Raw genomic sequence first — 21,244 nt, 5'->3', positions numbered from 1 at the left:
CTCATATTAAAAAAAATTATTTTGAGATTTTTTTATTTTTCCATGTCATTAATTTATTGATTTATATTATCTATCTCTCTCATTTTATTCATATCACTTATTAATTATATTATTATTGACTAATTTTATCAGATTTTAATGAAAATTAAATTTTTTAACTAGAATTATCAATATATAATTAATTGAACAAAATTACTTATAATTTTATAATTCAAATTTATATTATTTTTTCATGTAAAAAAAATTGTTTTTCACAACTTGATTACAACATTGCGATAAATTTATTAAAAAAAAAAAAAAAGGAGAAGGTAGCTGCCGCCCTAAAATATCATTCGTGCTGCTAGTCAAGTTGATAAGGTCCCTCTTCTTTCCTCTCCAAAACCAAAACACAGATACACAAATGGCATCCAACCTCTGCTCTTCACCTTCTTCTCTCTATAAACGGCTCTGCAACATTTCTTCATCTTCTTCAAGAGACTCAAAATCAAGAAACCTAAACAACAACTTCTACCATTCTTCGAAGATAAACACTCTCTCTTCTCAATCAAGAGCAACCTCTCTTCAAATAACCAATGTCTCATTGCAAGACGAAGAAATACCACGACAAGAAACCTCAAAAGATTCAAACTTTAAGGAAAAAACTGGGTCTTCTTCAAAATCTTACATCTGGGTCAACCCCGAAAGCTCTAGAGCTTCAATTCTCAGAAAAAGTTCCTACGATGCTAAGTATACTTCACTTGTTAATGCAGCTAAGTATCTGAATTCTTGTAGCCCAAATAAAGATGATGTCTTTAATGTTTTGAGTGAACTTGATGGTAAATTGTTAGAGCAAGATGCTGTTGTTATTCTTAATAACATGTCGAATCCGGACACTGCTTTGTTGGCTCTTAAGTATTTTCAGGAGAGGTTGAAGTTTAATAGAGAGGTTGTTGTTTACAATGTGACTTTGAAAGTTTTTAGGAAGGGAAGGGATTTGGATAAGGCCGAGAAGCTGTTTGATGAGATGCTTGAGAGAGGTGTTAAGCCTGATAATTTTACGTTTTCGACAATAATTAGTTGTGCTAGGTTGTGTAATTTAGCTGACAAGGCAGTTGAGTGGTTTGAGAAAATGCCGAGTTTTGGGCTTGAACCTGACGATGTTACCTTTTCGACTATGATTGATTCGTATGGGCGGGCTGGTAATGTTGAAAAGGCATTGAGCTTATATGACCGTGCTAGAACGGGGGAGTGGCGGCTAGATGCAACGACGTTCTCTACATTGATTAGGATTTATAAGGTTGCTGGGAATTTTGATGGGTGTTTGAATGTTTATGAAGAAATGAAGGCTTTAGGTGTTAAGCCAAATTTGGTCACATACAACATTTTGTTAGATGCCATGGGAAGAGCCAAGAGGCCTTGGCAGGTGAAGAAATTCTTTCAGGATATAATTGACAATGGGTTGTCACCAAGTTTTGTGACATATGCAGCTCTTCTGCATGCGTATGGTAGAGCTCGTTATGGAGATGATGCATTTAAAATTTACAAGGAAATGAAGGAAAAGGGGTTGGGATTGAATGTAGTTCTTTATAATTCCATATTGGCTATGTGTGCTGATCTTGGCCACGTGGATAAAGCTGTTGAGATTTTTGAGGACATGAAGAGTTCTGGAATCAAGCCTGATAGTTGGACTTTCTCATCCATGATTACCATTTTCTCATGCTGTGGGAAAGTGTCTGAGGCAGAGAATACGTTGAATGAGATGTTCGAAGCAGGCTTTCAGCCTAATATTTTTATCTTGACATCACTTATCCAGTGCTATGGAAAAGCCCAACTCATTGATGATGTTGTGAAGACATTTAACCGAATTTTTGAATTGATTATAACTCCAGATGATCGGTTCTGTGGCTGTCTTCTGAATGTGATGACTCAAACACCAAATGAAGAGCTCAGCAAGCTTGTTAAATGTGTTGAGAGGGCTAATCCGAAGCTTGGTATTGTAGTTAAACTTTTGGTAGAGGAGCAAGACAGTGGGGGGGATTTTAAGAACGAAGCTACTGACCTGTTTGATAGTATTAGCACCGAAGTAAAGAAGGCTTACTGCAATTGCTTAATTGACCTCTGTATCAAGCTTAATATGTTGGAGAGAGCTTGTGAGTTGCTTGACCTTGGATTGACACTTGAAATTCACACCAATATAATGTCCAGAACTTCAACCCAGTGGTCCCTAAATCTAAAGAGTCTCTCCCCCGGGGCAGCTATGACAGCATTACATATTTGGATGAATGACTTGTCCAAGGTACTGGAGGCAGGGGAGCAGCTTCCACCATTGCTTGGAATCAATACTGGGCATGGTAAACACAAGTATTCTGAGAAAGGTTTAGCCAATGTGTTCGAGTCATATTTGAAGGAACTAAATTCTCCATTCCATGAGGCTCCTGATAAGGTTGGCTGGTTCTTAACTACAAAGGTTGCAGCTGAGTCATGGTTGGAATCTAGAAAATCAACTGACGCAGTAGCTGCGTAGGTGCCATGCTCATGTAGATTTTCCCTTTTTTTTGTCCATAAATGGTACGTGCCCGCCATATTCTTGTTTGATTTTCTGCTCATATTGTCTCTTGATAGGGAACTTTTGTGTCGTTAAGATAAAGCATTATATTTAGCCATTGAATCGTCATATAGCTGATCAGATTCTAAAAATCTAAATCATGTTGCTTTGACTGGTTGTGCTATGATTCATGAGCATCTCTTTAGATAGTCTGCACAATTGAGGCAATTATTCGGTGAGGGAATAGCAAGTACATTGCATTTTCGGGATTGAAATTTAAAGCTATTAAAGATTGGATCAAAATCCATTCCACATGCATGTGTGATCTGACAGAACATGGCTTGTTTGCTGTCTACAGTGTCGGCAGTGACTGCCTCGTCAAATCAACGAGACTCGAGCATTTGCTTACAATGAACCAATTGCCATGGTTGCTGCTGAAGTCACAAATGCATAAATGGTATTCGTGCAGCGAAGTTCTACTGCTTCACTATAGGTTAAATCAATTCTGGACATCGAGTCTGCACTTCTTGTGCAATGCAATGCCAGACAACTGTTGTTACAAGCTTTGATTTCATACTGCACATGACAGAAATGTTTGCACCATTGTGTACAGGAGTTTCCTTACCAGTATGGCTGGTTTTTATGGTTCCCTATGGTTCAATATCGTTGTAGAGAAGTCTGTGAGCCTGGTCAAAAAGAGAAACAAAGATTTATTTTTCTGTAAATAGTTCTTTCGTTGGTTGCTTAAGGTCAGATATCAACTGATTGAGAGAAAAAAAAAATATTAAATAATATTTTAAAACGCATAGGGAAATTACTGTAATATTTTTCAAATTTTTTATTTTTGTTTTGTTTTCGTTTTTCTTTTTTCTTTTTTTTCTTTTTTCTGTTTTACATGTATTTTTTGTCTGTTTTTTCCTCAAGATTGTCTTCTTCTTCTTTATTGTTTTTGTTTTATTTTTCCTCACTTTTTTTATTGCGTTTTACATGTTTTTTTTTTTTTCAAGATTGTTTTTTTTTCCTGTGTTTTTTGCTACAATGTTTCTCTACATAATTTTTTTTTTTCAAAATAGTCTTTGTTGATTTTATTTTTTCAATATTGAGCTGATTAAAAATTTAATTTTGTAGTTTTTAAAAAAAAAAAAAATTGTTACAATGTTTCCTCACGTAGTTTTTTTTTTATAATTTCTTTTGTTGTTTTTTTTTTTCACAATTATCTTTGTCGATTTTTATTTTTTTTTATATTGAGATGGATGAGAATTTATTTTCATAGTTTTTTTTTTTTAAATACCGTGGATTGTTACAGTATTTTTTTACATGATTTTTTTTTTATGATTTTTTTTCAAAATTGTCTTTATCACAAACCCACTATAATTTTTCTCCATATGATTTTTTTTTATATTTTTTTATATTTTTTAATGATTTTTTCACAAACCCACAACAACACACAAGCATGCCACAAGCTTGCAGCATTGCGCGGTCATGGCATCTAGTAATAACTAGAAGTAGTTTATTACAAGAAGGTAGATCCTTTTCACCTTGTGTTAAATAATTTTTTAATATATATATAGACTTTTATGATATGTTTTTACACATAAAAAATTTATAAGTGGAATTTGAAAAATTTATGTATATATTTAATTAAATAAATTGATAACTATTTATGGAACAAAAAAAATATTAAGCTTGATCTCTACCTAGCTAAAGTAAACCAGCTAAACTTATGACTTGAATCATTTACTAATTTATTGTATATATAAATTTTTTATCTGAAATAGACATTTATAAATTAAGAATTAGCAAGATATTAAAGTAATTGGAAAAAAAAATCAAATTGAAACAAATTATAAAAAAAAAATTAAAAAAAAAGTTATTGTAATGGATAAAAAGGGACTAGTTTCTCGAGTTAGAAAGGCTTGGAGCTTCTAAGCCTCTTCTTTAAAAAAAACAATTTTTTAAGAGGCGAACAACTCGTCCCTTACCCTTAATGATTTGAAACAAAAATAAAAGCAACGTGTCATCTCCACTGCCCAGATTCTTGCGACCTTCAATTACTGGAAATTAAGTTAATCCATTTCGAATCAAGAAAAACTTATTTTTAACAATATTTTAACAAGAAAAAACCATAAAACACCCTAAACACCTTTTAAAACATTCATAACCTCTAATAACAAAAAAAATTATCTTCAAAACACACAATCAACTCGATACCAAAATACTTTTAGGGTCCAAATTCATCATTTCAAGCAAGTTTTAGGGAAAAACAATACATAGTCTAAACTTTACTCATTAAAAGAAAACCATTGAAACCAAAAATCACTTGTTTTTGTGGCTGAAATCAATATCAATGAAAACTTTTTCTCTCTACAACCGGAATCCAGTCACTCTTCCTCTTTTCTCTCAAATCAAGAACCAAAAAAATAAAAAAATTAAAGTTTGGGATAAAAATTGAATTTCATAGATTATTAGGGACTAAAAGCTTATAATCTAAAATGTTAGAGGCCCAAAGTGTACGTTTAGCCCTAGTTTTAACAAAACTATATTTTTTGTCATATTTTTCATTTTAGTTTCCTATCTTTGAATCTTTCCCTTCCTTAATAAAAATGTTTTAATTGATCATTAATTTGGGTCTACGAGAGTGTAATAAAAAAAAGATTAAAAAAATTCATTGTGGTAATTTACATTGATTTATTTCTTGATGAACAGTGGCATGGAGAATATTATTTTCCCTAGGTCTTTTAAAAAAATATAATTTCATAAATTATCTCAAATAAAACAAATAATAATCAAAATAATAGGGATCAAATCTAAAAAATTAAAAAAAAAAATTAAAAATGAAGAAATTAAAATAATAATAATCAACATTTCATAAATTATTTCAAATAAAATAAGTAACAATCAAAAGAATGAGGATCAAATTTGATAAATAAAAAATTTTAATAAAAAAATGATAAGAAAAAAGCAAATAGCAATTATAAAAATAAGGACCAAAGTTAATATAAAATAAAATTTTAAGAGATGAAATTGAAAAATAAATATTCAAAACAAAATATGTATAGCAATCAAAAGTTTGAGGATCAAATTTGATATAATCAGCAAATAATGACATTTCTAAATTTTTCACAACTTCCGGAAATTGTTTTCCCCTCAAATTTTTCAGGAAAACACTTTCCTGAAAACCAAGCCAAATTTTCCTTTTACTGGAAAGTGTTTTCCATTGACCAACTTTCCTACTGGCAAACAAACACAAGAAAGTTTGGAAAGTGTTTTCCCGGAAACCACTTTCCGAAAAACAAACACAGCTAAAAGGAAAACACTTTCCTGAAAACCAAGTCAATTTTTTTTTTTTACTAAAATTGACTGGAAAGTGTTTTCCGTTGACTGGAAAGTGTTTTCCGTTGACCGGAAAGTGTTTTTCGCTAACCGGAAATTGTTTTCCGTTGACCAACTTTCCTAATGACAAACAAACACAAGAAAGTTTGGAAAATAGTTTCCCGAAAACTACTTTCCAGGAAACAAACAAGGCCTTAATAGCATTTGAATTTTCGGGCACCGAAGGGCAAACCTAAAACATGCCCCCAACTATTTAGGCAGTCTTGATTTTTCCCTCGTACAAATTTTCTATCAACTCTGTCGCCTAAGATTTAAAATTTTAGCAAAAACTAACAGTTAAATTTTCTGTTATCACTGTAGTCTGTCCATTTAGGTATTTTCTTGAACACTTTATGTTTGTCAAATTAATCTATACTAGCCTAATAGTTTTTTTTTTTTTTTTTTTGGGGGGGGGGGTAAAGGGATTACACACTGCTTGTTTGACCTTTTTTCTTTTTTTCCCAGACAGCAATACAATGAACAATGCAGGGGTGATGCACAGACCATTGACCTTTTTAAGATAATATTATCAAAATGATATCTTTCCTTAGATGTGATGGTCTGCACGTCAAATTGTCTCCAAGATGAAGTCAAATAAAACCATACTATAAATTGAGGATCATCACGTTACTAGTTCAAAACATCTTTGTATATTGCACGATGGGAAACTGCATTGATGTTCTGTCATATTCATCTGCAGAGAGGAGCAAAGTTCTCATCCATAATGGAGGAGAAAAGGAGTTTAAATCCTCAACGCGGGTTAAGAAGATCACATCCGGCCGCTACGGTGGTTATATGTTGGTGCATCGTGCGCTGCCTTATGTACCATTGCCACCTGACACCAGGCTGGAACCTGGGGAAGTTTATTACCTTATGCCTTCCCTTGGTCAACCTTGTAGACTTGAGGTCTCGTCGAAATTGGCCGGACAAGAAACTTGTGCTAGCAGGAAAGTCAAGATTGTGGTGACTAGGCAGCAATTGGAGTTGCTGCTGAGAAATTCAAAGCAGTTCAGGTCAGAAGGAATCGCTGTTCGATTCTCTGAAAGTTTTAAGGAAGGAGAACGAAAGTGGCGGCCATCTTTAGTTACCATTCCAGAGGTGCAAAAGTTTTAAATGGTGGGAGTTTTCCAACTCTTCATTTGCATTATAATTCAGTTTCCAAAAAAAGATAAGAGCGATATAGAATATAGGCTCTCAAGAAACGGGAGAGGTGTTTTTGGAATTTTTTTCTCCATGTATTGCACCCTCTGGTTTTGTTGTTTTAGAGCAGCCTGTGCTACATGCACATTGTGGTTGTAATCAATCAATAATAGAGTTCTTAGATCTTCCTGTGTTTTTTGAACCAAACTAGGAAGATTACTACTGGTACTTGCTATCTGGGGTTAGCTCAGGCGGTAGGAGGCAGAGGTTTGGTTAGAGATACGAAGCTCAAGCGGAAGCACTCTCGATTGTAAAAAAGAAGAAAAGAAAAAAGAGTGAAGACCAAGAAATTCTGTACATGTCAAACATGCTGTTCATGTATTGATTTATTTTGTTGAAGGCAGACACGATTATGCAAGTAACCAGTCTCTTAAGAAGGGCATAAGAGTGTCTTGCTGCAGTTTAATTCCAAGTCTTCTGTGATGAACATTTACATTGTGCAAGAAGGGGGAGTGGAAAGGGAAGATGATGATTTATAACATTTGTTGCAGTTCTTCAGACAATCTCTGCTTTTTTATTTGGATCCAATTTCCTTGATTACAAATCCTCTGTATGTTTGCACACTTCAACTTTCCATATACACAAAACCAAAAGCATTCAGGTAACCTCAAGCAACAATGAACACAACTTTCAGCACTATCCTAGGATGTTACATTTCAGAACTCCTCTGTCTGTCCATTGACTCGGAACCTTATTTCAACTAGCTAGAATCAATAAAACAGTCCGTATTTACAACGAAGAATCATAAGACATGGTTGAAGAATAAAATGAATTTCAGGTATGTAGCCTTCAGCTATATCCAATCCAAGCAGTTTTCAAGATACTCGGTTTCCCTGCGGTGATCCGAAGAGCTAAAAGGGTTATCATCACAATATCGAAAACTCTATTTCCAAGTACGGTTACTTGCAGTAATAAATGATCGATAGAAATTGAAAAGATGAAGCCTAAAAATATATCATAGTTTTTTGGCAGGTTTTACCGACCTTTTTGAGTAGTTTATACTCCAAATCTTTTTGGTTTATTTGGTTTTGCTGATACAGCTTCTTTTTCTCTAGCAGCCGCTTCTCTCTTCACTTTCCTGGACTCTACTTCAATGGATTTTGTTAGGGCATCAACCTTCTTCATGAGCATCTGAAAATAATTTTCTGATACAGTCAACACACCTAATAGAATATGGAATTATGGATTTAAGCCAGAGAGAGTTAGTTGCTATTGCTTCACCTGAATTTCTTGATCTTTAGCATTCAAATTACTTTCTTTAGTCTCACAATATTTTCTTAGATTTATGACCTCTTTTTGAAGCCTATCATATAGGAATCCTGAAACAACATCCTCGCTCGAAGAAATGGTACCTCCCTTGTTTTGCAAATCTTCATTTCCACCAACTTTGTTCTTCGTTTCTGCTGAACTTGTTGTATCATTGTTCTTGTGTTTGTCGATATACGAATCTGTGTTTGTCTTCACTTCTGCATTTTCCTTTCCTCCGCTATCAACAACTTTACTTCTAGACACCCACATACCTTTCCTCAACAAGTTTTCTCCAGAACCACTCTTCTTCTTGAAGCTATCAGCTCGATTATGGATTCCAGCAGCATTGGCATTTTCAGTTTCAATATTTGGCTGCTGGAAAGGAGAACTTCCACTGATGGTGGAACCCCTTGGCTGTGATGCAGACCTCTTTCTAGTTCCTCCATTGCTTGTTAAAAATCCTAGTATATTACTGGTTTTTCCTGGTTTAGGGGATCCACAGGATGCATTAGGGTTCACAGAGAAACTCGATACATGCTGTAAGCCCTCTTCCAATGTCTTTAGCCTCAGCTTCAATTTTTCCTTTAGTGACAGAAACATTTCAATTAATAAACCAAGATACAAGACGACATTAACAAAATGGAAGAAATGTCAAAAAAATTACCTTCAGCTGTGCTTCTGCATTAGCTGTTCTCTCTGATATAGCTAGCTTATCTTTTAATCTTTGCATCTCCGCCTACAAATAAAGGGATGGAATTAGAAATAATACACAGGCAAATGAATTTAACTTTGTCAAGATTTCATTTTCCGCTGTCAGTGCCTGTGCAAATGTCTAATACATGCTCTACTCTTTCTTGGCGATCACTTGTGAAAACCAAAAACGAAACCAAGTTTCTGGTTATTGAAATACCTGCAGCAGCCTTCTCTCTTCAAGCCATTGCTTGACAGGCATGACCTTGTCATTTTCACCCTTCCACTCGTTAGCCACCACAGTTGCAACTCGGTTTGCTGAAACTCTGGCTCTGGCTAGCTCCCTCTCCAGAATCCTCTTCTCCTCCTGAAAAGTTGAGCAAGTAAAGGGCAGATATCTAAATCAGTCTGGATATGGAGTTTAACAATCAAGGAAGAAACAACAATAATTCTGAAAAAATCACTTAGATGAACTCATATAAGAATGAAACATACATTTAGCTCAGAAATCTGTCTCCGATAGTCACGGATAGTATTGGCCGCAGCTCCAGCTGCTAGAATTGCCTCCTCAAGTTCATGAATGGTCTGGCTAAGCTTTTCAACCTCCAAAACTTTTTGGCGATTCGTCTTCTCTAGAATTCTGTTCTCCTCCTGCATGTGATATGCTTCCAAATCCGCATCACGCAAAATCTACATATCATATGCAAAACAATTAACCAAATATTTTACAGAATAGTACCTGGCAGATTTCAATCTGTCTCTTCAACTCATAGTTTTGGTTCTGAACCTCCTCGACTATTAAAGCCCTTTCTAGAGCACTTCGCAAGATTCCCTCTGCTTCAAGCAGAGCTGATTCTTTTGACTTGGTAAGACGCTCCATTGCCTTCTTATCCTCCTGCAGTGCTGCAATCTGGAAATACCAAGAGGTAAGAAAACTACGATCCATGTAAGAAAATGTATGGCGTTCTCATACTCTATAGATTCTTTGAAAGCAATCTCACTTCATTACCATACCTCATTTTTATACATTTTAATCTCTGCCTCAAGAGGAGCAATGACCGACTCAATAGGAGGAGAATCATCATCCTTCTGATTTGCATGGACCCTTCTAAGAGTTGCTTCCGCAGCATACTGTGCTGCTAATGCATCTTTCTTTTCATTTGTTATCTTCTTGATTTCAAGATTCTGCAATGAATCAGGTTTGAACAAAAGTCATTTTAGTCCCACAGATCATGATTCCTTACACCTGACTCTATGAAATTTCAGGGGGAACCTAGCATACCTTGCTCTCTACAAGATTTTCCATGACACCAAGTTTTTCTTCCAGTTTACCAATTCCATTCCTGAACTGGAAAAACCAGGAAACCTCAGAAGTGTCAGTTCTATTAAACTGAACAAAAAGAGTTTGAAACTTGTTGCTTCTTGTCTGACAAGATTCCAATTAAAACTTTGATGGAAACATAATAGAAGATCATGTAATGGAATCATTACTTTCTACAAAACATTATCTAAATGGCATAAACTACAATCTCTGACACAGTACAATATAAAAAGCCATTTCATAACAGATGTATGTGCTTTAAATACCGCATGATAGAGATAAATTTCCAGGCAATGTAGCCACAAAACTTGCTTACCTCTTCGATAGCCTTATCCTTCAAAGCTTCAGTTGCCCTCAAAGCCTTAATTTCTCCTTGTGCAGCCCCCAGCTCTCTTCCTTTCTCTGAAACAATGATGAAAAAAAATCATCAGAAGACATTCTAATACTTATTTTGGATCACAAGAAATGCTAGGAGACAAGAACAGAACAGTTAAAAGAGCAAAAAACAAGAAACCTCAAGGGCACTAGAACTTTTACTGTAGCCTAGAATGATAAAAGTCAAAATGCAGGACTTCAATTTTGACATCAAATTACACTTAAATCTTGTGATAATGTGCTGTCACTTTCCAAATTACAAGCTCCTAATTATTTACACAGGTGAACAGTAATTACCTGTGTGGTGAGAATTATTGCCATAGGCCATAAATTGAGAACCAAAAACCAAATCCCATTGACTCAATGGATGTCTTTACTGTCAAAATCCAAATTTTAACTTCATTTTTTCACAGAATTTCACGACTCCAAAAGAAAATCCAGCCTAACTTGAACTGATCAACTCAGAAGAACTAAACATAAACTAACAAGCAAACCATTACACAAGCACTCACACATGTGCATGTCAATGCATGTTTTCATGAACTTAGAAAGTGTATTTTAGGATAAGACATGGCAAACCTTTGAGAAGGTTCTGTAATCGGTTGAGCTCTAAGACAATAGGGTCAGGGTGAGAAAGGGAGAGATCTTCACTTCCTACTCCTCCAAGAACTTGTTCTTCATTACCATACCCCACCATCTTTTCCCTTTCTTATTACGACCTTAAAGTTTGAAACAAAATGAAAATGTTTAACAATAATAAAGCACACAAGCTCCAAGAAGAACTACAAGATGAGGGGTTTTATTAGACAACATAAGAGGGTTTTGTTAGAGATAAACATAAGATACAGAAAAAAGTATGTCACTCAAAAGAGTCCATCCCTTTAAGGAATTGACCGCAAAGAGAGGATTGGAGCTTCCCTTTGTGTGAAGCAAAATATGAAAACCACATTTTCCATCACAGGCCGGCCTAGTCGGCTTTCATTATCTCTTCATTCATATTTTGATTGTAACCGTTACTTTCTTTTATTTTCAAAATCCTAATTTTCCTTAACTAAATCATAATCCCATACAACATTATCTCTATATATATATATATATATATATATTAGTTGTTACGTCTGAAAACTAAATTGGTCCAATTTAAATAGAAAATCCATACATTACACGATGCATTCACGGGTTTTGATTAAAGTATAAGCTAATAGAGAGGGAGGAATTTAGAGTGATATTGACAATTACTCCTGTACGTGTATTAATATCTGAAGTAAGTATTATTTATTCTTTTTTTCTCTAATATTTTAAGTAGAAAATCCATACATAATTCAAATATGAACCTCTGTGACGAGAGAAGCATCCACATTTCATTAGGGTTTTATATATATATATATATATATATATATATATATATATATCGAAGGAGTAATATTTTTTGCTCGAAGTAGGTTTGATTAGTGATGTTGAATCTAAGCTTTGAATTTGTAGTACTACTTATCGGGATAACAGTTTTGAATCTTTATACCACCTAATCTTTGACAAGTATAGCTAAGTTTGGTGATAGATATGTGTGCAAATATTTCAAGTAAGGGCATTGGTTGTTGGTGCCCTTAATTTATTCATCATTCTTCGAACCCAGAAACTGGCCAACTATTAGTAGGAGAAGTGGAAACTAAAGCATGATTTATTAAGCATATATCGTAGGTGTCCTTTATATATATATATATATATAAGAAAAAAAAGGGTCCTGTAAGCTTGACCAACTCCGCCCTCACATTACCAAACCATCAATGGGGTTTTCCAAACAAAACTTTTGGAACCCTATCTTGTAGCTTTATTAGGTGGAAGACACAGTTGATTAGCAACACCGATTGTTATAGGTTTTTGGGTGTGATATCGTGTTGGATGATTTTTTTTTTAAGAGTGTTTTTTATTTAAAAATATATTAATATAATTTTGATTTTGATTTTGATTTATTTATTATACCAGCAAATCAAAGCTATTAAAAATCATTAAAAAAACATTAATTTAGTGTTTTTTTCAAATGAAACATATCAAAAAAAGAAGCTATTGCACTTCGAAACACTTAATTTTCATAGCAAGAAAGCAAAGAAAAAAAGAAGGTGATGTATGGGCTAAGCTTCACAACATCTTGTTAATGTTTTTCTTAGATTTTTTTTTCTGGTGTTGTCATCGTCAGGTGATATTGATAGAAAGCTCATGTTTTGGAGTAAATTAATTGCTTAAGCGTTAAACATTGCTTAAACCATGCCCGTTTTTCGTTGCTAGTGAAAGCCACTCAAAGGATTTTGAAAGGAAACAAAGAAAAATGAGGTCTTGCTGACTCCAAATCGAAAAGGACCAACTAAAGTGGCTTCAAAGACTATATATATATATATATATATATATATATATATATATATATATATATATATATATAGATCTCGCTTGTGTCTCATCTTTGCTTGTAAGTATGATTGGATACAAGAAAAATACATGAAGATCCAGCTGTTATTTGACACTGCCATATGGCAATCTTTAAGTATATTATCTGGTGTTTCCATTTCATTTTTTTTATTAGACGACGAGGGAAAGAATCCACCACCACCATCATCACCTCACCACTACCAAGCTAGCCCTAAAAAGATAAAAAAGGCCATGACCACTGTTATTAAACCTGGACTGATCCGGGTTTAATAAAAAACCGGCTGTGGCAACAACCCGGCCAAACCCTGACCCGGGCGAACCCGGACGAACCCGGACGAGACCCGGGTTTGTTTGTTTATTTTTTTAATGTAGGATAAAAAAAAATTTAGTTTAAATATTTCAACTTAAAATAATAACATAGTATCTTTTTAATGTGGGGTTTGAAGCCCTTTCATATATATACTCTATGTTTACATGAAAAAAATTATATTTTTTCAATATGGGATTTGAAACCCATTAGTATATATACTCTATGTTCCCAAGGAAAAAAATCATGTTTTTTCAATGTGGGATAAAAAACCTTTTGGTTTAAATACTTCAACTTAAGGGTATAATATAGTATATTTTCAATGTGGGATTTGAAGCCCTTTCATATATATACTCTATGTTCCCATGAAAAAAGTTATGTTTTTTCAATGTGGGATTTGAAACCCATTAGTATATATACTTTATGTTCCCAAAGAAAAAAATTATGTTTTTTCAATGTAGGATAAAAAACTTTTTTAGTTAAATACTTCAACTTAAAAGCTTAACATAATATATTTTTAATGTTGGGATAAAAAAAAGTTTTAAAATATTATTTTAAACTTTATTATTTATAATATGTATAATCTATATTTACATGGATTTTTTCATATGAAATATTAAAACTTTAATTTTTTTTTAATTTTTTTCGGGTTAATCCGGGTTGACCCGAGTTGACCGGGTTGACCCATGAAACCCGAGACCCGGCTTCTTGACTGGGTCAACCCCCGGGTCGGGTTTAATTAATAACTATGGCCATGACCAAATCCAACATACAACCAAAACTTTCAATTGAGTTTTTCATTGACTTAATGATGATGGGTTCTCCATTGTTAATTAATTATAACTTAATTGAATTCCTTACTAGCATTATTTTATTATACATATACATATACATATGGAGATGTGTTTAGTAATTATAACTTAAGGTTATGTTTGTTTTTATATTTTAAAAATGTTTTTAAAACAAAATTATTATTTTTTACTTTAAATTAATATGTTTTTAGTGTTTTCAAATTATTTTGATATTAATATTAAAAATAATTTTAAAAAATAAAAATATTATTTTAATATATTTTTAAATAAAAATATTTTAAAAAATAATCATCATAAAACTTACAAACGAAAACTTCCGAAAACTTCTCATCCAGCTTGCACGCTGTGCATTGATTGTTTTGCTTGGACCCATGAAATAGAAAGTTGTGTTCTTTCTTTTCTTTTCTGAATGTATAAAAGGTGGAGATCATATTGGGCTAGAGGCTGCTAGATTTGAGCTCTCCAGGCCACAAATGGTGGAGAGGCTATGGTAGATGCAAGCCTCTCTGTATTAGTGAAGTGGGCAGTTTCATTAGACATTACTTCAACAGGCTCTAAGAAGAAGGTCCAAGCTGCTAGAGGAAGGAAGCAATGGTAGTTTACTTTTTTTTTCTTTTTTTTTTTTTCTCAGTTCAAATGATGACCAAAAAAAAGCACAATAATGGGCTCAACTTAGGTGCTTCACGGGGGAAAGCTCAATGTAAAATGATGTTTAGATTTCGTGTCCGACTGGTATTTTTGATTGTAATGGTGATTAATTTTTAAAATATTTTTTATTTAAAAATATATTGAAATAATATTTTTTATTTTTTAAAATTTAATTTTGATATTAGCATATTAAAAGTATTTAAAAATACTAAAAAATATTAATAAGGTTTTAGATGGAATATTTTCATTCTTAAATAGTAGGCAAATGCTTGAAAGCTTCATTAAGTGATGATTTAAAGGGTAGAACCTAATATTGAAAGGTTGCTAGGAAATCCAGTCCACAAGGTTATCCTTTTCATAATCTGGCATTACATAAAAAATATAAATTTAAACTAAAATGACTATATAGTATAGTTTTAAAAACTTGAATTGGTTTGATAAATTGATTTAAGAGCTGAGTAATAAAAAATCCAGAATAATTTGGATAAAAAAATAAAAGAAGAAAAAACAAAACTAACCCTCAATTTAAAAATAATAATTAAAATGATATTATTTTAATTATTTTAATATTTTAAAAAAAAACTGAAAATATCAAAGTCCGGACCAGATCTGATCTCTGGCTAGCTAATCTTTTCTTGAAACCCATGAGCAAATGGGAGGGAAAAAATAAAAATTGCTCTGTACACTAATCTTTTTTTCTTGAAAAAAGTCATAAAGTAGCCGACCAATTCAAGAAGCGGACAAAGAACATATACCAAAACATTCTGTTGGTTTTGGTGGTAATGACCAATATGCCCCTTTGCCCTTGGCACACCAACTATTTACTGTTTAGCTTTTCATATGAAATGAAGTAAATTTTTTCAACCCGTTAATATATAAATTTCCAAAATTTTAACTGCCCACTACTGTCTATTACCTCAGGGGATAATGATATTTTTAATTTCTGTATATCTAATTAATACTAATCTTATATGATAATCTTATAAGATTGATTTATCAAAAAACATATCAATCATTGAATGGGTATTGCGTACAATAAATAAAAGAGTTTTATTTATTAAATATACATTATTTATAAGATTATATATTAGATTTACATTTTATTTATAGTTATAGTCTTAAAATATAATCTAAAATAAGTATCGAGTCTTAAATTAATTTTAATTTTTTAAAAAATAAAAATAACATCATTTAAATAAAAAAATTAATGAGTTGATAATCAAATTTTTACCGGGTCAATTAAAATTTTATTTTTATTATTTATTTTTAATCTTGATCGGTCTAACACCTTGATGGATTGAATTTCAAATTAATTTATAAAACTTTATCTGTGATTATATCTCTATATAAAAGAATATAATGGTCAGCTGCTTGAAAGCTTGTAGTAATTAACATGACAATCAAATACTAACAATGTTTTTTAGCTAAAAAAAGTAAAATGCCTTTTGAAATCTGAAAACATTTTTGGCAGATAATTTAGTTAAAACTTGTCTGGTGATGAGGTTATTTCAGTAATTAGAGATGTACGAAAACGAGAGAAAAACTTTAAGGCTACAGAGAGGAGGATTATTTGTGAAAGAAAAGGAATCTCTCTTTGACAATTATTCTCTATCAATGTATGAATGCATGAGTGTTGAAGATCATTATTTCAATTAATTTGCACTTGTATCAAAACAAGGACAAAACCATTCTCTCCTTGCTTCCTCCCACTCTCCGCCTCTCTTTCCGGCCCTGAGCAATTTTCTCAGTAAATTTTCCGGCCATATGGATATCCCAGAAAGGCTTTTGCAATATAGACATCACTTTGCTATAGCAATCACTGCTTCAGCTGTTCTATCTTTACTGTTATATGCTGCTCCTAGGCTAATCACCATTCTTGCTTACTTCTGGCCTTTATTGGCCTCAACAGCTGTATTCTTGATGTTGATCTTAGTCTTTGGAGGTACTTTTACACACATGGCTACAGATTCTCATGGTGAAAAGGCAGGCGAAGGGCTTCTTGATTATGTTGCAGGGCAGCCAGAAAACGATGAGCAGTCCCAAAAATACGAGTAAAAGTTGAGGTTCTAGTCTTGATTTCAAGAGCTGGAGGGTTAAGGTCTAATCTGGTGTTTTTTGACCTCTATCAATGCATGAGTGTTTATGCATAGGTTTTCTCATGAAAGTTGGAGAAGAAAAATGAAAGCGGCTTCGAAGATGTAATATCCAATGATAATAAATTGTAAAGGATGTCTCTGTTTATGTATATATATCTCTTTTCACTTCCTCTTTGAATTTGACACAGAAAGATGACTCTTGATATCGTTAATTAATTATTATCATTTTCTCCGTCGAATAAAAAATTGATTTGTGTGACGTTTAACAAGCAAGAAAAAAATACTGCAGGAATTATAAATAATTTTAGTGATTATTTATTTCGAGTAATTGAATGTTGAGGAAAAAGAGAGAAATTCTTCAAAAACGGGATAGGAGAGGGAAAGTATTTTGATCAATTGGCTACATTATGTCCACAAAAGAAATCAAATCTTGATGTCAACCGACTTGTTTTTAAACAAGAAAAGTTCAATGAAGTTGGTTTTACCTTTAAATTATGTTAGGAAAAAAAAAATTAAAGTCCATAAATGTTTTTTTTTAATTTGGTTTCATTTTCAATTTTCAGAATGATTTTAGGATCTTCTAGGGTTAGAAATGAGTTTATTAATGTTTTTATTGTAATATGTGTGCGGCGTCACGGTGAATGTTTTCCTAATATAATCCAAGTGTATATGGTGTGGGGAAATAGACAAGAAAATAAATTATTGTCCTTTATCGATGGAAAGAGAAAATGAGAGTCATCTCCTAGTATTTTGATTATTAGAAACCGTGACTAGTCTTAAAGATTAGGTATGAGGGCTAGTTGTGTAAAGAGAATGTATTAACACCCCTAACATATCTTATCTAAGGTAAACTGCATTATTTAATTGTCTAATTAAACTAGTTGTCTGATTGTTTAAACTGTCTAAAGTTGAAGTCAAATCATCCTCAGTAAATAAATCCTTATTTTATAGGGTAAAAACATAATTGTTCTAATATCAATAAAAAAAAATATTTTTTTAATATTAGGAATACGTCTTACATATAAGTTTGTAATCTCATATAACTAAAATAAAACAAAATAGTTTTTTAGTATTTTTGAAATATAAGGCCTAGTTCTCATGGTTTTAATAAACTGGCTATTAAAACCCGAAATGCAAGCTAACACTGTTTTTTAAAATTTTATTTTGTATGAAAATAAGATATGAGATATTTTTTTTTATATTTTGAAATACTTGGCCGTATACATGAAAACAATGTTTTTTTTTTGTTTTTTCATATATTTTTTTTGCAACATTTCGGAGAAAAATCAAGTATTTTAATATCGAATTTGTATTTTTACAGTATAAAAATACAAGTCAATATTAATAAAAAAAAAATTGGTAGAAAATACATGAGAAAACCATAAATTTTTTATTGAAAAGATTTTGAAATGTTTTAGAATTTTTTTTGTTTCTTTTTTTCCTTTTAATTAATTTATTTTTAAAATTTAATTTACATTAATACTCTTTCTCTTATTTTTTAAATTATTTAGTTTAATTTTTTCTATATAATAATTAATCTTTTAGATTGTTTTTTATGATTTCATTGTACCCTAAATAGATTATTGTAATTTAACTTCATATTTTCCTTACTAGATTTTAGTTAGAAAAATTGGATTTGTATATGATACATTTATAGTAAACCTCTATTAAAAAAAAAAAAAAATTAGTAGCATAACTCAAAATAAATTTTATTTGAAAGTCTCGTTTAAAGAGTTAAGGTGCATATAAGATTATCGAAGTTGATCCTTACATACACACACATATAGATATAAATATAATGATGTTTTCCTCTCTTTTTTTATTATATGAAATATATATCTAACATTTATTATTTTAAAATATGCAAAATTGCCAAATTACTGTGCAAAATTTGGATTATTTATCGAACATGGTTGCTAAGCCTACACAAATCCTATCTTGAATCTTGAAGTTTTTATTTCTTTTAAATTTGCTTCTTCGTCGTTTTAGATTTTTACATTTTGATTATAAACTTTATTTTTGTTACAATTCAGTCATTAAATGTTGAGGAAAGAGAAAAAAAAATCTTTAAAAAGAGAATATGAGAGAAAAAGTGTTTTGGTTGACCACATTTTGTTCATAAAAAAAATTAAATCTTCATATCAATTAGCTTGTCTTCATAGAAAAGTTTGATGAAGTTGGTTTTTCTCTTTAATTATACTAGTAAAAGTAGATTGAGACTCATAAAGTTTTTCAATTTGGTCAAATTTTGAATTTTTAAAATGACTTTAGGATGTTTTAGGATTAAAAATAGATTTATTGATTTTTATAGAATGTTTCCAAAGTCTTTTAGATAAAAACGAGTTGAAACATAGGTTCTTGGTGTCTCAAAATTCAAACCCTAATTTTTCAATCAATAAAAGGGATCCAAGAATATACCAACGAGTGACACGTGGTGTATCTACATGGACAACATGTTGTCCTTTATGTTAAAAAATAACAACTTTTATTTGAAAGAAAAAACCAGGCCTGCTGATCTCCCTTTTTCTTTGTATTTTTTTAATTAATTTATTTTTAAATTAACACCTTCTCTTTTATTTTTTAAGTTATTTAATTAGTTTAATTTTTTATATAGTAATTAATCTTTTATATATATTACTGTCACCAATGCCACAGACAAGAATGTTGCTCTGACTGTTCATTGCAAATCCGGGAACGATGACCTCGGTGAAAAACTGCTCCAACGTGGAGATCAGTCGCATTTGATTTTTGTAAACATATCTCTGGAAAAACGTTTACTATTGTAGCTTTACATTGTTGGGAATGCATGCGATCCAAACCTGCCAAGTTAAGATATCACACAGATTTTGCTCTAGGAATAATTACTAATTTATTTTCCAATTAAGTTATCGTTTTCCCTCTTGATGAATGTAGATGGACGTAGGTATTCATCCACTGTAAATTAACTCCATGGGTTCTTGAGGCTATAGAAAATGAAGTTTCGAGGAAACACAGTATTTCAAAATGATCACTACCAAGTTGGATCATGTTGATATTTTTATTTTTATTTCCAGCTTGCCCCAATCGCTTCGCTGATCAAGACACAAAGTATGTAGCTACTGTAAGCAAACGCAGATAGTTAGTCTTGGAAACTGGAAATGGTTTCAACGTTCAAATTAACCAGGTCAATAAATAGTACAAGCATCTTATATAAGCACAATATATTAATTATGGTTCATGCTACGAAAATAGATCAAAGATGCCGGTACGGGAGCACATGCAAAATCACCCCGTCGCTCATATTATAATCCATGGCAATGCAAACAGCTTGCAGTATAAATAGGACCTTGCAGAAAAGGCTTGAATGTACCCTTCCATATATATGCATATTGTTGTAAAGGCAAATGCAAATTAAAAAGATGATGAGAAAAGAAACTCTGTTGGTTGCTCTGACATGGTTCCTGGTGGTTGCATCCATTACCATGTGTGCAAATGCAACAGCAGGTGCTCGTCTGCTCGCATCCGAGCAAGTGGACTACCCTCAAGGTAAACTAAATTTATCATGCTTCATGGATCATTTGATTCTGTTTGTCTTAAACCTGTTGCACTGATGTGAGCCATGTAAATTCATGAAATTTTTAAGGTTGTCGCTGCTGCTTCTTTGTCGGAAGGGTGCCGTACATGAGCTGCGGGAAAGTGTGCTGCAGTAGCCCCGCAGGAGAGAATTGTTGCATCGCAACATAACAAAACAATGAGGTTGTGGGGTGGGCAGCATCTAAGTGCTTGCTTACATTGTCTTCTGTTGCAGACGAAATAAATTTACTATATGCTGCAAATAATTTGAGGAATATTGGAGCGTCATTCTGCTAGCTAGATGCAGAAGTTCTTCACTCTTCTTTTACCTTTCTGAATGAGAGGCTCTATCGTTTATAATTTTACCTTTTGTAAGAGTTTACCCTAGTAATAATGAAGACCAAATGCAAGGTGAAAAGAGAATGATAATATTTGATAATTTAATTATATGTATATTGCATTAATTAACTCATAAATAGAGTTTAAAACTCAAGGATGGAGCTGCGCTAAAAGTTCAAAAATGGCGTTAGTGTCGGTGTCGTGGTATGATATATAGGTACTTGCGATGGCCTTAAATCTCTATTTATACCAAGCAAACCACATGCTTGAGTTGCTAAAAAAAGGCTTGTTGATATATATGGGAAGAGTACACAACGCGGACACTTTCTAAACATTTAG

General features: G+C 32.3%; 2 protein-coding genes across 2 annotated transcripts; one reads left to right on the top strand and one right to left on the bottom strand.

The window, feature by feature from the left end:
* The first annotated feature begins 373 nt into the window (after window positions 1–373).
* LOC118052893 (pentatricopeptide repeat-containing protein At4g16390, chloroplastic) lies at window positions 374–3,272 on the top strand. Its single transcript, XM_035063979.2, has 2 exons — window positions 374–2,547; window positions 2,883–3,272. Exon 1 carries the CDS (start codon window positions 401–403, stop codon window positions 2,501–2,503), a length of 2,103 nt encoding a protein of 700 aa, XP_034919870.1. The 5' UTR covers window positions 374–400; the 3' UTR covers window positions 2,504–2,547; window positions 2,883–3,272.
* Window positions 3,273–7,587: 4,315 nt separating this feature from the next.
* On the bottom strand, window positions 7,588–11,573 carry LOC118052891 (microtubule-associated protein 70-5). The gene is made up of 11 exons (XM_035063978.2): window positions 11,310–11,573; window positions 10,672–10,757; window positions 10,317–10,382; window positions 10,049–10,219; window positions 9,774–9,944; window positions 9,530–9,685; window positions 9,255–9,401; window positions 9,009–9,080; window positions 8,318–8,926; window positions 8,080–8,227; window positions 7,588–7,929 (listed from the first exon to the last, which is right to left on the bottom strand). The coding sequence occupies exons 1-10, from the start codon at window positions 11,425–11,427 to the stop codon at window positions 8,093–8,095; spliced, it is 1,731 nt and encodes a 576-aa protein (XP_034919869.1). The 5' UTR covers window positions 11,428–11,573; the 3' UTR covers window positions 7,588–7,929; window positions 8,080–8,092.
* Window positions 11,574–21,244: the final 9,671 nt, after the last annotated feature.

The sequence above is a fragment of the Populus alba genome, chromosome 6 (genome assembly GCF_005239225.2).
Source record: "Populus alba chromosome 6, ASM523922v2, whole genome shotgun sequence".
NCBI classification, from domain to species: Eukaryota; Viridiplantae; Streptophyta; class Magnoliopsida; order Malpighiales; family Salicaceae; genus Populus; species Populus alba.
Note: the sequence above shows the minus strand (reverse complement) of the source record. Positions and strands in the feature narration are given on the sequence as shown.

Coding starts and splice junctions, on each gene's coding strand:
- LOC118052891 (XM_035063978.2), bottom strand. CDS start 11,427: ATGGTGGGGTATGGTAATGAAGAACAAGTTCTTGGAGGAGTAGGAAGT. Junction 9,945..10,048: donor TTAAAATGTATAAAAATGAG/GTATGGTAATGA, acceptor TGGTATTTCCAG/ATTGCAGCACTGCAGGAGGA. Junction 9,686..9,773: donor GACAGATTGAAATCTGCCAG/GTACTATTCTGT, acceptor TATCACATGCAG/GAGGAGAACAGAATTCTAGA.
- LOC118052893 (XM_035063979.2), top strand. CDS start 401: ATGGCATCCAACCTCTGCTCTTCACCTTCTTCTCTCTATAAACGGCTC.